The sequence below is a fragment of the Scardinius erythrophthalmus genome (assembly GCF_964197995.2).
Source record: "Scardinius erythrophthalmus genome assembly, chromosome: 14".
Classification (NCBI taxonomy): domain Eukaryota; kingdom Metazoa; phylum Chordata; class Actinopteri; order Cypriniformes; family Leuciscidae; genus Scardinius; species Scardinius erythrophthalmus.
In genome coordinates, this window is record NC_138234.1 from 12,950,035 (window position 1) to 12,966,905 (window position 16,871).

Consider the following 16,871-nt stretch of genomic DNA (forward strand, 5'->3'; position numbering starts at 1 on the left):
TGAAGTAATTTATATAAAAAACAAATGTTTTCAACTCATGTAATCTGTCTGAAAGCAAGGAGAGGTACCGTTTTCCCTTCTGCCTCATTATCTTTATAATCAGCTGCTGCCGCCCCGCCCCCGGCGCGATTCACATGTAAATAGTTTACCTGATCTAGTATGCATCGCATACGCCCCCCCATCAATGCCATAAAAACACAGTTTCTTCATGAGACTTACTGATAGTTCATCGCGTTTTGAGTATGGCTCGTTTCTCCGGTGAAGACGCCCTTCAGATTATTCTGGACAGCGAGGAAGAATGCACGATACCGGGTTGTTTCCTCAGAGGAAGATTATAACAGACGACGAACGGCAGCATTTTGAAGAGCGAATTCCGCCGAGGACACAATTTCGGAGTAAGTTTTACTTAAAAGTCTTTGGTCTTTTATTTTTCGTGTTCGCATTTATGAGGAAAAAAACAATATTGTGACAGTTCTCCATGATGGACGCGAGCGCTCTAAGCACTAAAAGACTTTCAAACATTCACAGAGACCTCAAAACAGAAAGTACAAATCCTTTCTTTAAAACGAATTTCGTTTTGTATCAATTGTATCTTAATTTTAATAATTTTTTCATTAACAAATTTCCTGGATTTAAAGTAAATATAGGCAATCACAACATAAGGTCTGAACTGGAGATCATCATGAACCCGTAGCCTACTCGCCTCACATGTCTAAAAAAAATCGAAATATATTTACAGAAAGCTGGTTCTAAACAAAACCATCCAAAACAAAATATGTAGCCTAATAAATGTGCATTTCTCCGGTGCGTTCACTGCGAAGATCGCGAGTCAAAAGCCTATCATTAACTTCATCTTTGCCAGAAGTTAAATTTATATCGAGTTTGTGAATGAATGATGTTGTTTTAGCAAACTGTATTGCTAGACTGAGATGAGTAAAAATCGACTGAAATATGTTGAAATAAAATGTAGGCTATTTGTATAAGCAACGTATTAAACGGCAAATTAACAATATGCACTAATATTTCATGAAAACAACGTTACAGTCAGGCGAAATATGAAAGACAACATTTTGTTTAGTAGATTTGGGTACAGTTTTTACTGTAGAATATACTGCCTCGTCAAATAAGCTTTTGTTTAGCAATTTATATATATAAAATAGCCTACTATTTTTGTCAAAAATAAAGTCATCAACTAAGATGTTAGCCATTCCAATGTTGGCTATATTCAAAGTAATGAATACATAGATAAAATGTAGGCCTATAATCTTTTTTTTTTTACAAAGAAAGAGTACACTTGAAATATTGTTGAAATTGTAATTATTGTTGTAATTGTAACCTTTTTAATAAAATAGCAAAACATATTTACAAAATTGATGTAAGCAAAATCTTAAATGGTCAATATAAGTCTTCTTCTAAATATATCTTTTGTCCTTTCATTGTGGCTCAGTCAGTTTCACACCTGAATGAATGGCTCATTATGCAGAGTCATTATGCAGAGTGGGTGGGACAATGTAATCTAAGGTGAAAACCACTCCTCGTTCACGCCCCCCTCGCATATTGGCTTTCCAAGCAAAACCTGTTTTACATCAATTTAAATCAATGTATGGTTTTATGTGAACGATAAAGCAAGACTATTTTCACATAATTTTGAAGAAAAAACTATAGGCGACCACATCCATTAGTCAAAAGTCTTATTGCCACATATTTAGTATGTGTTTTATGGCCTTATTTCTGCAACTTTCATTTTATTTTTTTCCAATAAGCACGCATAAACATTATTTTCTTAAAAATTCAAACATATACATGCATGTTGATCAGATATTTTGGTAGCCCTGTTTGTGCTATATAGAGTGAATTTACACCTTTGCCATTAACATGTTTATAAATAACTGAAAAAAGCACAAATGTCAGAGCATGTCAGAACACCTCCAGGGCCCAGAAAACAGCTCAGACTCCAGAGGGTTAACCCCTTCACGCGCAAATTTAACTTTATACACCAAGTAGGCTACCACCTCAGAAAATATTTGGCTCTCCAAGTTCCAGCATAATGACCAATATTAAAATACAGTAGAGTAGTAGGCTCAAAACTGTGCTTCTGACGTTCCAGAACTTTGCGATGCTGTTTGAGAATGTTCGTTGTGCGTTTCCCAAAAGCATCGTTGTGATAGGCTATATGACAAAGCGCTGAGCACGTCCATCTCTTTTATTTATTTTTTCCATACTTCTGGGAGATTGAATATTGGTACAGCAAAATCTCATATCAGATATTTTTTTGTGTCCAATTTGGATTTACTTCCATACATTTGCGAATCATTGAGGTCAGAAAGTAAAATGCAACATCACAACAAAAATAATCTATCTATCTAAGATGTCTCTCTGTCTGCTATAAGGGTCACACTTCTGATGTTTGTTTTTTAGCATTATCACCTCTTGTGTGATGAAGAGGAAACTCATGTTGTGTATACGCCTATTGCCATAAGATGATGATCAAACTTCAATGATGAAGATGACAATGTTTCATCAGGAAATCACAGCGGACAGGATCATTCTTGGTACTAAAAGATGGATTCATGAAATGGTCTTCTAAAAACTTGGAAGCTTCTTTGACTTTAACTAAAAAATGATCTAAATCATATGGCACAGTGCAGCATTTTCATGTTTGACTCTTAAAGTTTTAGAGAGATCATGTGTGTAAATCTTTCCTTTTTTTAAGTAAAAAATGTAGATGCAAAATAATCACCATGAGGAGTGGAGACTGCTGTGGTCTCATGTATTCACATCTGTACAGAAATGTGGTTTGATCTGTTGGACAAACAGGTGTGAGCTTGTAACTGCTGTGTGTTTGTGTTAATGTCGGTGTGAGAGTGTGTATGAGGTGTCAATAGCGTGTGGTTGAAGGTTTTTTTCCATTCCTGCTCACATGAAACTGTTTGACTTGCTTTAGACAAAACCGCTTTACTACAAATCCAATCTAAATTCAACATAAAAAAATCTCAATCTCAAACCAAAGAGAGATGTTACTGTGTGAATGTGAATATGAAATATGGAAAATGCTCTTTGTATTTTAATTAATTAATTAATATTTAAATTTTATTTCTGATTATTCGCTTGTAGCATGACATCGAAGTAATAACTGATCACTCCTAAAACTCCTTCCAACAGATACTAACACCCAATGATAAACACTTTGATGACAAATCGAGGACGCCATGTCAATCTGTAGAGGTGTTTGTTGAAGTGAAATGTCTCACATCTCATGCTGCAGCAAAAATGGTTTTATACAAGGTGTGCATATAGTATGGGACCTCCCCTGTTTTGGCCGTTAATTTTTTTTAGGTATCTGTTGGCAGCTGGAGTGAAAAAATGCAGTGTGCGCAGTGCACAGAGCGTGGGAGATCCTTAACATGAAACAATGATCTTGTATCCTCAAACTCGTAGAATAATGCATTCACTTTCAGCACAGATGTTAAACCTCATCATATAACAATGCATGCAAGACTTACAACAATTCCAGTACAGTAAAACAAATGAGCAATGGAGATATTTAGAATGATTAATATATAATTTATTTGTTCTGCCCATGAAAATAATCCTTCTGTTAACACATTTACATTTACATTTATTCATTTAGCTGACGCTTTTATCCAAAGCGACTTACAATTGCTATACATGTCAGAGGTCGCACGCCTCTGGAGCAACTAGGGGTTAAGTGTCTTGCTCAGGGACACATTGGTGTCTCACAGTGGATTCGAACCCGGGTCTCTCACACCAAAGGCTTGTGTCTTATCCACTGCGCCATCACCACCAACACATCTACAAAGAATTAACAGTGATCTTAAAAAAAAAAAATCGAAGAAATACAACTATCAATTTAGGATTAAGTAAGATGTTATTATTTGTTTTTAAGGGCTTAAATGGGATGGCACCAAGTTACATTAGTGAACTTCTTAAGCAACATACATCCTCTTCAGCGAACCATTCCTAAGTCTCGACTAAAATCAAAAGGAGACAGGGCCTTCTCTGTTGCAGCTCCTTGTTTATGGAACAGTTTACCCCTCCATGTTAGATCTTGTGCCAACCTTAATGCATTTGAATCTCATTTAAAGACTCATCTCTTTGCATTTGATTTTTGATTTGATTTGATTTGTTTTTAAATGTGCAATATAAATAAATGTGATTAATTGATTCATTGATTGATTGATTGATCAAAGACACTGCGCCTATAGATAATAATTATAACAAAGTAGAAGAAAAAAAAAAACAGCAATCTAAAAACATTACTTTTTTTTCTCACAATTCGCTTTTCCTGAAACTACCTTAATCATAGTAATGCACACTCTCGTGTGTGTGTGTTTAATATTATATAATCTCAACTGGTTTGACCGTAATCTAAAACTAAATCTTCCACAAGCTTTTATTTTCACTCTGGGAATTTTGAATATTTTACCAGAACAGTCGGGGAAACCCTCATACTGAGTTCAGAATCACATACTAGTATTCAACTCAAACTACTTACACCATCGTTCTATGACAGAAAGTAAGAGTAGTATGTGGTTATGAATTTCTTTATGAGGCTTCAATTCCCCACCCCTACCTTACCTTATCACTAGAGCAGAGGTCTTCAGTCCTGCTCCTGGAGGTTTACTGTCCTTCTGAGTTCCAACCCTAATCAAACACTCCTGATTCTGCTGTTTATGATCACTTGAAAATACAAAGGCAGGAGTGCTGAAGCAGGTTAGAACTGAACTCTGCAGGACAGTGGTCCTCCAGGAGCAGGATTGAAGACCTCAGCATAGAGAATTCACTTCACTTTTAGTACTGCCCTCTACTGGACCAGATAAACATCCAGCTCATTCAGGTTCTCACTACATGATAACAAAACCTATTAATAAATGTGCATAGTGAGTCACACATGATGTTAATAACCATAGTACACTTTGTTGATAACCATAGCCTACTGAATGTATTTAATATCCCCACATCATTATGTGTGTTTATACCCGATGCTTCTGTATTGTTAACATATAAAGAATGGATTGCTCATCGTGTCACAAAAAAGTCAACTGATTTTAATGAGAAAACATTACCTATTGACTCATCGTGTTATGTCCACATTCTTACAATGCAATTTCCCATAAGGGCAGTGCTGAATGTAGCTATACAAGGAACCTTACATACTCCCAGAATAGACGTTTTCTGGAAAGAAACAGAATCCATTCAACATAGTGGAAATCATGGTACACTCATATTTCAATGTAAAAAATATACATAGCTGCTTTAATATGGTATCATCTTCAAAATGTAAAAGATATCAAATTATGTATACTTTATTAGAGCACCATCTAGTGTCCTAACCAGGATTTCACCTTCCCAAGATTAGCCTTACCCCCAATTTCCACCAGATGCGTAACGGCTGCGGAACGGCTCCGCTGCGTGACAGCTCCGTGTTCCGTCATCCGTCAATACCCACCAGGTCCGGATTTGTTGCGGAACGGCTGCGTCCATGACTGACAGCTGAAGTCACGAGGACCCACGAGATCTCGCTAATTCACGTATGATCGCGCGATATATAGTTTCTATAAACAGAACGTCATGAGGAATGGCATATTATGACTTTTTCAAGGTGTAGTGTAGGGAAATATGATCCGCCATGATCACGGTGTATTTTATTTAGAAAATTAACCGGATCTTTTATTTTGTTTTGGTTTGTTCTGTTTTTTTGCTCGACTTCCTGTCCTGCGCATTCTGCCCTGTAGTGCTGCGGAGCTCTCCGGCATCCGGCAAAAATAGAAGCTCTGCGTATCTGCTCCGGAGGGCTGCGGATCGCCGGAGTCGGAACGCAGCTGTACCGCATTCAGTGGAAACACACTCATTGACTTTAATGGAAACCTATTGCCTCCGCCGCCGTGCCGGAGCTGCAACGCAGCCGTAACGCAGCCGGTGGAAATTGGTTAAAAAATTAACCCTCATCCATTATTAATACATGAAGTAAAAGCTAAGTCGATTTGACTCATTTGTTTAAATGGCTAAGGATTCATTTGAACAGCTTGTGTGAATGTTAAAGGTTCAATGCTTAAATGTTAAAGATAAAAGTTCAGTCTATGTTGTGTTAAAGTCACAATGACACACAGTGATCACTCTATAAATGATTCACTGTTTGCATAGTTCAGTTATTTCTGATAACAAACTCAAAAATACTTGCAAACAAACATCCTTCCAGTTTATTTCCATTGTAAGAAAATAGATTTTATAAAAGCTCAAGTATACAGTTTTTTTTTTTTTTACAGGTACAGCTTTCTGAATACGTGATCCACATCGAACAGGATAAACCTGAGAAAGAAAGACAGATTTGAAAAATGAGAAGTCTTTTCCCATTGTTCTGTCACAATGGGTTGCAGAAAACTCATGACGATAGAGTAGCAAACAAAAACAGTCTTTAAAAATTAATCCAAACAATGCATCACTGGAGATCAGATCACTAGAATAGGTTTAGCAAAAAAAACTTGTAAAAAGTAAACAACACTGAACAAAGAACTGAGAGAAAAATACACGACTGTGTAAAGCTTAAATACTCCGGGAGTAATCAATGAAACAGTGAACAGGGGTGGAACTCAAATCAGATACCAATATAACTAACAATGACATGGAACATGGGAAAACAGGTACACAAATGAACTAACAGAACTAAACATAATCCTGACATGTTCAGACAAGCAGATTGTTTAAAACTGGGGTCAAACATACTTTTTATTTGATCATTTCCTGTTCTTTTTCCTGTCCAGTGGATGTGGATTGAGCATGCAGAAAACTCAAGTGAAGGTGCTCATTTCCATCACACAGTGACAATTTTCTAGAATGCAAACACATAAAAAACACAATAATTATGATATTACAAGCACTTTGAACAAATACAACACAGCCGAACATGCTTCATGAACAGAACTGAAAGGAATGGAGGTAAACAAACATCTATAATCGACAGATAATATAAAGTAGTGTATCTTTACCTTGAACGCTCCACAGGTCTCCATCTCCCTCACATGAAATGCAAGAACTTGGCAGTAAAGAAACAAATATACCATACAGAAAAAAAAAAATATTGAAATATATTTTAAATTGTCAAAAATATATGTGGCATATATTCCAAATACATTGAAATATATTTGCATTGTTGTTCACTTATTTATCATTTTGAAATATATTCTGAAATATAACAAAAATATATGATGTTAAGTGTGAAATATATTTACATTTATAACATGTAATGTAAAATATATGACAAAATATATGGTCATAAAATGTTTAGCTTGCTAAAGAAGCGTTGAAAATGTATTTTGATCATAGTAATTCCTCTACCTTTTCCCCCATACACAACAGTAGGCTACCATATTTCACTACTGTATTATGACACACAAGCTCACAAGCAGGGATCAATGGAACCAATTTCTAATAAAAGAATTGAGACTTCCACACCATTCCTCTGTAAGAAAACACACATTTACAGAAGGTTAAAACAAATGTTTGTTTTTTTTCCTCTGATGTTTGCTGAATGCTCTTTATTCTAAAGTAAAACATCACAAGAGAGAAGCACTCTCTTAAGTCAAGATAAATTATTTGTGTTTCTATGCAATGATTTCTGAATGCAAGAACACCACCCAAATATAAATATTCTGTCATCATTTACTCACCCTCAAGTTGTTCCAAACTGGTATGAATTTCTTTCTTCTGTTGAACAAAAGATATTTGAAGAGTGTTGGTAACCAGACAGCAGACACTGACTTCCATAGTAGGAAAAAAATACAATGTAAGTCAATGGCTGCAGACAATTGTGTGGTTACCAACATTCTTTAATATATTCTTTAGTTCAAAAGAAGAAAATCACACATGTTTGGTAACACTTGAGGGTGAGTAATTTTCATTTGGTTTAACTATCCCTTAAAGCCTCGTTCAGACTGTCAGATTTTTGTGCATATCCGATTGAAATCTGATCATATTTATTAAGTGTGAAAGGCAAAAATGTGATTTTTACAAATCCGTTATGAGCTACATGGGCAACGTTCACACTGTGGTTTGCAATAGAGACGTTGTCGTATTTACAACATGACAATGTGTATCCACTGCGCTGGACTACTGTGCCTTCTGAGGCAGCGGCAGAAAGTTTCCTAAAACAACGTCTGATGTTTACATTTTACGTGGTGTGGTAAAGTCATATAAACCATGAGGAATCGGATTTCCAGAAATTAGATTTTTTTTGTATTTCATTCAAACCACACATAAATGTAGCTCAAAACAGATTTAAAAAAAAAAAAAAAAAAAAAAAAAGAATCAGATTTGGACTGACAGTCTGAAATCCTATTCAAACCACATTTCTGGAAATCCGTTTCAGTCTGACCGCTCTGATCAGATTTCACACGGTTTATGTCACCTTTGCACGCCACATACTGTAAAACGTGAACGTCACACGTTGTTTTAGAAAACATGCTGAAAGTCGCTGCAGAAACAAAGTTGTGTTGTTGCAAAATGCCGTACAAGCAGAAAAAGACAAATCCAATACTTCTCTACTATATAATATGCGAAAAACAGTACGTCCGTATGTCCGTATTCATAGTAAAAATACTGTCAAAAAACAGTCGGCGTAAAGTACCCGGATGAACTACTACTTCCGGTGAGATTCTGAAGCGCGCATATCCCACTTTACTATGAGGCCACAGGAGCGGGTTTGGGATTTGGGGTGAAGGGACATAAAAGACACTGGTCACATGACAAATGACAACATGGCAGTACATCCGGAATGGTCGCAAAGTAAGTTTAAATTCAAATGAGGTACCTACTTAGTACGTGATTTTACACACAGTTATGCTCTAAAACCGACGGAGACGACAGCACGGAATAAATTCTGCGGAATAAATTCTGCGGAAATAAATAAAACAATTCTGCCACTGCCTTAGAAGATGCTGTTGCCCTGCCCGGCAGATACACATATAGACAGCATTTACCACTGACATTATGTAGCCACTGCACTGGACTACTGCGTCTATCTGTATTGCAATTTGCAACCCCTTCCATGTCGCGGTTGTTGTTTTTGGCGCATGCCTACCAATGCAATGTCATTGCAACAGAAACCAGTGCATATATTCTGGAACAAACAAAAAAACCGACACAGGACACACAAATCGGATCTGAACAGTTGCAATACTGGACAGTCAATAATTCATATTCCAATCGGATTTGAACTGACAGTGTTAACATACACTTGTGAGAATTGGAGATCTCACAAATCAGAATCGGTTGTAAATTCTGGGGTTTTTTTTCAGACAGACGGGGTGCACATCTTACCTTAACAGGATTGTTCTGACTTGTGACGCCTGTATAAACAACAACAACAAACTCGATTAACTCAGATTACTTGGTTAATTTGAATTAAAAAAAAAAAGATTTTTTTACTCAGTAAATATCATACCTCCCATCCTGTCAAATCAGCTGTATAAAATACTTGCCATATTGTGGTGTATGGTTGTGTAGATTTCCTGTGGCGAGAGTAAATCACAGCAGCAGTTACAGCTGCAGCCACAACCAGCAGAACAACAGCACATATTCCTCCTTTAGCAGCTGAAGACACACCTGAATCTGGAACAGATAAACACACAGTCATTATTATGACCGCTGCTAGCGTAGCTAGCGAAAGCGGTCATATAGGGATTGTCAAAGTTTTTTTTTTTTTTTTTTTTCGTCACCTTACTGAATTTTTCGTCAACGATACCAGGGACACCGAAGCACCGGGGAACATGAAATTTGGTGGGCATGTAGCCCCACTAGACTTCTAAGGAAAAATTTCGTTTGGTCCCCGGGGGCCACTCCCCCCCCCCCCCGCTGGGCCCCCCCAAACCCCAAAAAATGCTGTTTTTCCTAAATAACTACCTGAACCGTGGCACCGAGGATGAAGACATTTTTTATGGTATGTTGGTCTACTAGACTTTTACGGAAAAATTTTGTTTGGTCCCCAGGGGCCACTCCCCCCCCCCCCCCCGCGCTGGGACCCCCGTAAATTTTTCGTCAACGATACCAGGGACACCGAAGCACCGGGGAACATGAAATTTGGTGGGCATGTAGCCCCACTACACTTCTACGGAAAAATTTCGTTTGGTCCCCGGGGGCCACTCCCTCGCACGTGCTGGGCCCCCCCAATCCCCAAAAAATGCAGTTTTTCCTGAATAACTACCTGAGACGTGGCACCGAGGATGAAGACATTTTTATGGTATGTTGCTCTTAAGGGCCCACATCAACCTAGCCCATAATCACTCATTTGTGATTTGCGCCCCTCCCATAAAAAATGAAAATGCAATATTATTCTGCTTTAATCGCCCCTATCTTCAGTGGAGATGTTCAGAACTGCACCATATTTCATGTGTATGATTAACTTGACATCCTCTGGGGGTATAAAATGGGGGGGGGGGGGGGGGTATAAAATAAATTCATTTATGTGCACATTTAGTGACTGTACACTCATCGGCCTGTAGATGGTGCTGTTGAGCGAAGGGTTGCTGGTTTAGGATGATACTGTCACACACACACATGCAGGAATACAAACAAACGCAAGCATGCACACACACTGACATCCACACACACAGACACACACCCATACACACACATACAAATCCACATGCACAGACACACAAACACACACGCGCACACATGTACGCACACATACATACACGCACAGACACACACACAGACACACACATACACAAACACACACACATACACACACACACACACACACACACACACACAGACAGGCATGCACATACTATTACTTTTTTTAGGTATATACATAAACACGCAATACAGCCAAATTACTCCACGTCATTTATTTTTGTAGAAAGCCAGTGCAGGCCTGAGCGGCGGTCATATTTTGTACCGCGATGCGGTACATCTAGTTACCAGAGCTTGACTACAAATCAACTTTACCAACATACTTTTGACTGATATTTATACCCGTCTAATTTGGTCATCAGTGCCATCTAGTGATTCTTTTTTTTTTTTTTTTTCAAGAAACAGCGTTTTTACAGGAAAATTGACTTTCTTATTAACATTATTTAACAAATGCAAAATTCATAATGTAAACAAAACTCAATGTAACGAGAAGATAATAGAAATGGTCTCAGTTATATTTTAATATTGAGTCAAATCTCACTTTTTCTAACAGCCACCAATTAACATGTACAGGGTTGATTTACAGTATATATTTCAATCGGTTTCCTAAAACTCCAAAAGAAAATGCACTAAATAGCTACATTATACTCACCAGTGACATTAACACTGAAACTCTTAATGTTGACAGTCACATTGAAGCTCCTTCTGATGCTGATCCTGCTGCTGTTGATCTGTAGTTTATAAACTCCAGAGTCTGTGTTTGTGATGTTTGTGATGGTCAGAGATCCAGTCTGATGATCCAGCTTCAGTCTGGCTCTGAATCTCTCTTCACACTGAACATCTGCACAGGTTTTATTGGGATCTCTAGTGATTTCAGCGATGAGAGTGTCATTAAAATACCACGTTATCAAATCATTTGGGCTTTTTATTACATGTGTATCTAAAGTAACAGATTCTCCCTCCTTCACTGACTTTCTCTTTATTTCATCTACTTCAACAACAGGAAAATCTGAAACACAAACCAAACACAAACCACCTTTTTTAGGGGGAAACTACATATCATGAGAAAACTGTGGACTTTCTGTTACTTTTAGTCTAAAAAGCAACATTTATCCACATGTTGAGCTAATAAGCATACTTTTTATCAAATCAGAACTAAACTAACTGATACAACAAAAGTGTTAAATTATACAATACTGTATATTTAAATCTACAAATTCCACAGGAAATGTGTTTGTGTAGAAATTATCGAGGTGGATTAATATGCAGGTATAGATATTAAATACCTTTAAATGTCATAGAAAAAAAAAAATCACTAAGCTTAACTGTACACGACTTGCTCTTTAACATAATGACTCACCATATACAGCAAGAATGAAACCCTTTGTATTGATGTTGCTGCTGGTGATGATCCGTAGTTGATATTCTCCAGAGTCTGTGTTTGTGATGTTTGTGATGGTCAGAGATCCAGTCTGATGATCCAGCTTCAGTCTGTCTCTGAATCTCTCAGTGCCTTCATTACACTGAACATCTGTACAGATATTACTGAGATCTCCACTGATTTCAGCGATGCGAATGCCATTACAATACCATCTAATCTTTTCTTGTTGGCTTGATTCAGCATCAGTGTGAAGAATGACTGAATCTCCCTCCATCACAAAAGCTGACTCTTCATTTGTGTCAACGCTAAAAAAACCTGGATAAGAAATGAACGGATAAATATAAGCCAAACAAAATTAAACTACAGGAAAATACTGTGAAAATGCAGAGTGCTTCATCTTGAAAGTTGTGTAGCTGTTTATGGGTGATCATTTCTGCGCATATTATTCTCATCTCAAACAAGCCTATCGCTTCAATAGATAAACAGACCTGAATCTGTAACCGCTAAAAAGTCATTATTACTGATAATCGATTTTACCAATATCTTTGATTTACACCAGAACACAATTGAAACTTTTTATGAACCAAAACTAACTGCTGATACTAAATTAGTTCAGTATGATTTAAAGCTGATTTGTTTTAAAGCAAGAAGCCTGTTAGGCAGTGGTTTAAAACAAGCACACAGCAAAACGAATGTAATAAATTAATGATGAATTTATAGCAATAACAAATAATTTCTTTGCCAAGGGACTTAGTTCTTCAAGAACCAACAAATACGCAGCAACATTTTTTTTTATTATCTTTATACTGAATGTGAATTAGAATGCAAAGGGAAAAACACATCTGAATGTGTTCAAAAACATCACTAACATTAAAGATGTGACATGATGTACTTGCTTTTAAACATAATGACTCACTATGAACAGTAACTATGAAGATCTTTGTACTGCTTCTGCCGCTGTTGAGCTTTAGTTTATAAACTCCAGAGTCTGTTGGTCTGGGGTCTTTGATGGTCAGAGATCCAGTCTGAGGATCCAGCCTCAGTCTGTCTCTGAATCTCCTTTTACACTGAACATCTGAACAGATCTTACTCTGATCTCTATTGACTTCGGCGAGGAGAGTGTCATTCACCAATGTGAAATACCACCTAATATCTTCTTGTTGGTTTCTTTCAACATCAGTGTTTAGAGTGATTGATTCTCCCTCCATATCTGACAATCTCTCTGTACCAACACCAGACACACCTGGAAAATAAATGAACAGTTATTTTAAACAAAACAAAATGGCCACCAGATGACTTGAATAGCTGTATTTGGAAAGTGTGTGTATATATATATATATATATATATATATTTTTTTTTTTTTTTTTTTTTTTTTTTTTTATTATTATTATTATTATTATTTATTTTATGATCAGCCATATAATTTTATAATATGCCGTGATCAGACTGGCACTGGACACTCAATCCAGTCAGGCACTCCCTCTGTAAGGAAATACATTGTTTTCTTATTACGTATATAATCTCATGCATGTATTATTTAGTATGATTGATGTTTTGGGGCCAGTTATCCCAGTTAAAGGATTGAGCATACAGCAAAGCATCAGTAAGCAACCAGTCTGATAACAACATAATCATGCATAATAAATGAGCTAGAGAGGAAGGAACACAAAACACAAAAACTGCCAAAAATCAATGGTTTCTGAAACTTGCCAAAGGCAGACTGCCAGACAACTAGCCAGCCACTGACAGGGCACGTGATATGCCAGTGGCAGCTCCTGCCAGCCTGCTGAAGAATGAACTCCTACTGTTTACCTTTCAGAAGCTATGTAAGATATTTAGTTTTATATTTTCTAGAATCTGTATTTTTCCAACAACCATAAACATTTTTCTTTTTGGGAATAGTCAAAAGAATATGATTAGATTATCTTGTTGTGTACGTTCTGTCATTATTGCACTGAGCTTCGTGACACACTTTCGTTTTGAAATAGTACAAGCTTAGCCATCCATGGAACAATCAAAGCAAGCCCTGACAAGATTAGATGATTAGTTAATTACATTTGATAGATTTTACTTTCAAGAAAATATTTGCATTGGTTTTTGCAATTTGCAATTTTTTTTAAAGGTGTTTATAAATGCATGTTATGCATTTACACTGTAGGACCAGCAGAGCTCAACAGCGTGTTGCGTTTCGAACGCTTCAAAACAGTGAATCATTTTGCGAACTTCGTTTCTTCCATCATGTAGCTACATAAAAGTTCATCACAGTTCCGTGTTGATATGGGAACTGCCAGTGTTTTTCACTACTAGGCTATTTGAAGCTTCCTCATTTCGAACGCTTGTGAGATAAATGCCAAAATAATAGTTTTGTATTGGTTTGTAAACAGAACACCGTGGATTGACTTGATGGTCCGAAATGCGTGATCAGATCACGGTGATCGCATGTTCGCCAAGTGTAAAACCAGCCACATCATAAACAACAACAAAACACAACACTTTCGCTTTATCATGAGAGCTGTAAAAGAAACAGAAAGGTCGAAATGTCTTACCACGGTCACGTAAACACCAAAGCAATGAGGGCAACATAAGGAGAAGCATTTTGTCACTGGTGTTCCTTGTGTAGATTTTAATCCATTTAATTGTTCCGTTCATCTGCATTAACACTAGCGTCAAAGGACATTTAAAGTGTAGGCAGAGCAAGTCTACGGAGAGCCTGGCCAGTGGCCACACCTTTAGTATCGAATTTTTGTTGTAGTTCCACCAGAGTTCCACTGGGGGCGATCGCCCATGAGTGCAAAATGACTGGGAGTCTATGGGGATATACCCTTCTTATACTGTCTATGGGATAGACGGTTAAATGTGTCTCTTTCACCCGATTGCCGTTGAGAAATCTCAGATTCGATTGTAGGTTTTGCAAGTTCAACTGTAGCCTGATTGGTCCACATTACTTGTTAGTAACTAACAGTGTGTATTATATTATTTAAAAAAAAAATAAAAAAAAAAAAATTAAAGGCTACTGTTAAGATCCAGATGAATTTAAACCTTATTAAGCTTTCACATAATAACAAGACACAATCGCTTCTAGCACCTGCTTGTAGAATCAGAATTAGAATTAACTTTATTGCCAGGTATAGGCCTATATGTTGACCCTATGTTAGTCCACTAATACAGTTCACTTGAAGGAGTGAATGAAAACAAGTGAATTCGGACAGCCGAGCATACCCATACACAAAATAAATATATTTGAAATATATTTTGGAATATATACAAATTTTTGAAATTGGCCCAATAAATATATTTCTCACTTATCATCATATATTTTTGTTATATTTCAGAATATATTTCAATGTATTTGGAATATATGCCATATATATTTTTGACACTTTTGGGGACCCATACAGAAAAAAATACATTGAAATATATTCTGTATTCAGGCTTGGAGTTTTACCCTGCCCAGCTGGACTGAAAGTAAAACGTGCTCCATAGCCTACCATTTTGCTGACAGTTCAAGGTGTTAAATAGATCAGGATCAGGGGGGCAGGGTTTCATGTTATTTTGAAGCTTCCCCAGGTGCCGCCATTGATTAGCCGACCCCCACCTGCTGTTAGCATTCTATTGACTCCCATTCATTTTGGCGTCACTTTGACAGCGAATAACTTTACATGTGAGGCGTTTAAAGACTCCATTTGTCCATTATTTATTTCTAAAGAAACTTGACAATGTATAAAAGGCTCCATTACCTTGTATCTTATGTTATGGCCCCGCAGAAGCAGTTTTTGTAAAAATAGGCTAACGATTGTGTTATAACCACGCGACTCTGTCGCACAGTAGAGAGATTACCGTATGGACAGGAGGAGAAGCTTGCAGACAATCGGGGGGACGTGGAGGCAAAAAAATGACAAAATAATTAATCAGAATAAAAGTTTCTCCTGCTCATAGCTCATGGACACCTACTACTCATAATTTACTTGCTTTACTTACTTTACTTTATCTTTATTGTGCCCAGGGGGAAATTCTTTTCCACAGCACTGTACTTGTTTAACACACACAACAATATAATACATATACAGCTCAGTTTGAGTCTGCGCAGTATGCTCAGCCATCAGGAAGTGAGAGCTTGTCTCTGTTGAATCCAATGGGGTCGCTGTGTCCATACTCCATATAAGTCCATACTTATATACTGTCTATGATCAGGATCAACGATTTCACAACGTAGCTTAATCTTCAAAAGCATTAAATGCCTGTACTATAGCAAAGTTTAATATTGTCAATTAACATAATTATTCTCAAAACATCCTGTTTTCAGTTGAAGTCCAAAGTAGTCGATTGCCGAGTTCACGCGCATAGGTTAGTTACCTATGATCACGCACGTGAACTCGGCAATCGACTACTTTGGACTTCAACCGAAAACAGGATGTAAACACAGGTATTTGCGCTGGCTTAAATAACATCATTTTTATACATTTCTTTCACATCTACTGCAGTCAGATTCACTCGTGTTCACTCTGAAGGAATCACTCACATGACCTGTGCACTTGTAATGACACATGAAGGATGTTAAGAGGCTAAAAGCAGGTTTAAAACTTGCCCCACTGAAGTCAACAGGGTGCAAATTTTAAAAATAGAATAACACGGTGTAGGCAACACCGATTTTTGTCATTGTTCTCTGTATTGACAGCACTCCAAATGTACAAAAAAATTAGCTCAATGTTAAAATTGACCGGAGTTCTCCTTTAATAAACCATAATGCAATTCAGCATGGTAATATCCGTTGCCAAAATATCTACTATAGATATTCCTATAGGAATATTGACTGTAGGAATTTGACAGTATACTGTA

At 37.1% G+C, this 16,871-nt stretch overlaps 1 protein-coding gene across 5 annotated transcripts; it reads right to left on the minus strand.

Moving 5' to 3' along the window:
- Positions 1–5,045: 5,045 nt before the first annotated feature.
- Positions 5,046–14,830, minus strand: LOC308701677 (uncharacterized protein). 5 transcript variants are annotated; one of them, XM_081384063.1, is made up of 11 exons: positions 14,582–14,779; positions 12,951–13,277; positions 12,014–12,349; positions 11,626–11,662; positions 11,306–11,517; positions 9,498–9,627; positions 9,337–9,365; positions 7,357–7,480; positions 7,008–7,054; positions 6,745–6,850; positions 5,051–6,330 (listed from the first exon to the last, which is right to left on the minus strand). In XM_081384063.1, exons 1-7 carry the CDS (start codon positions 14,688–14,690, stop codon positions 9,338–9,340), a joined length of 1,179 nt encoding a protein of 392 aa, XP_081240189.1. In that variant the 5' UTR covers positions 14,691–14,779; the 3' UTR covers positions 5,051–6,330; positions 6,745–6,850; positions 7,008–7,054; positions 7,357–7,480; position 9,337. The 5 variants fall into 5 exon arrangements, with proteins under 5 accessions (XP_081240188.1, XP_081240185.1, XP_081240186.1 ...); XM_081384062.1 differs by having other exon boundaries at positions 5,046–6,330; positions 7,008–7,480; XM_081384060.1 differs by having other exon boundaries at positions 5,050–6,330; positions 11,306–11,662; positions 14,582–14,830.
- Positions 14,831–16,871: the final 2,041 nt, after the last annotated feature.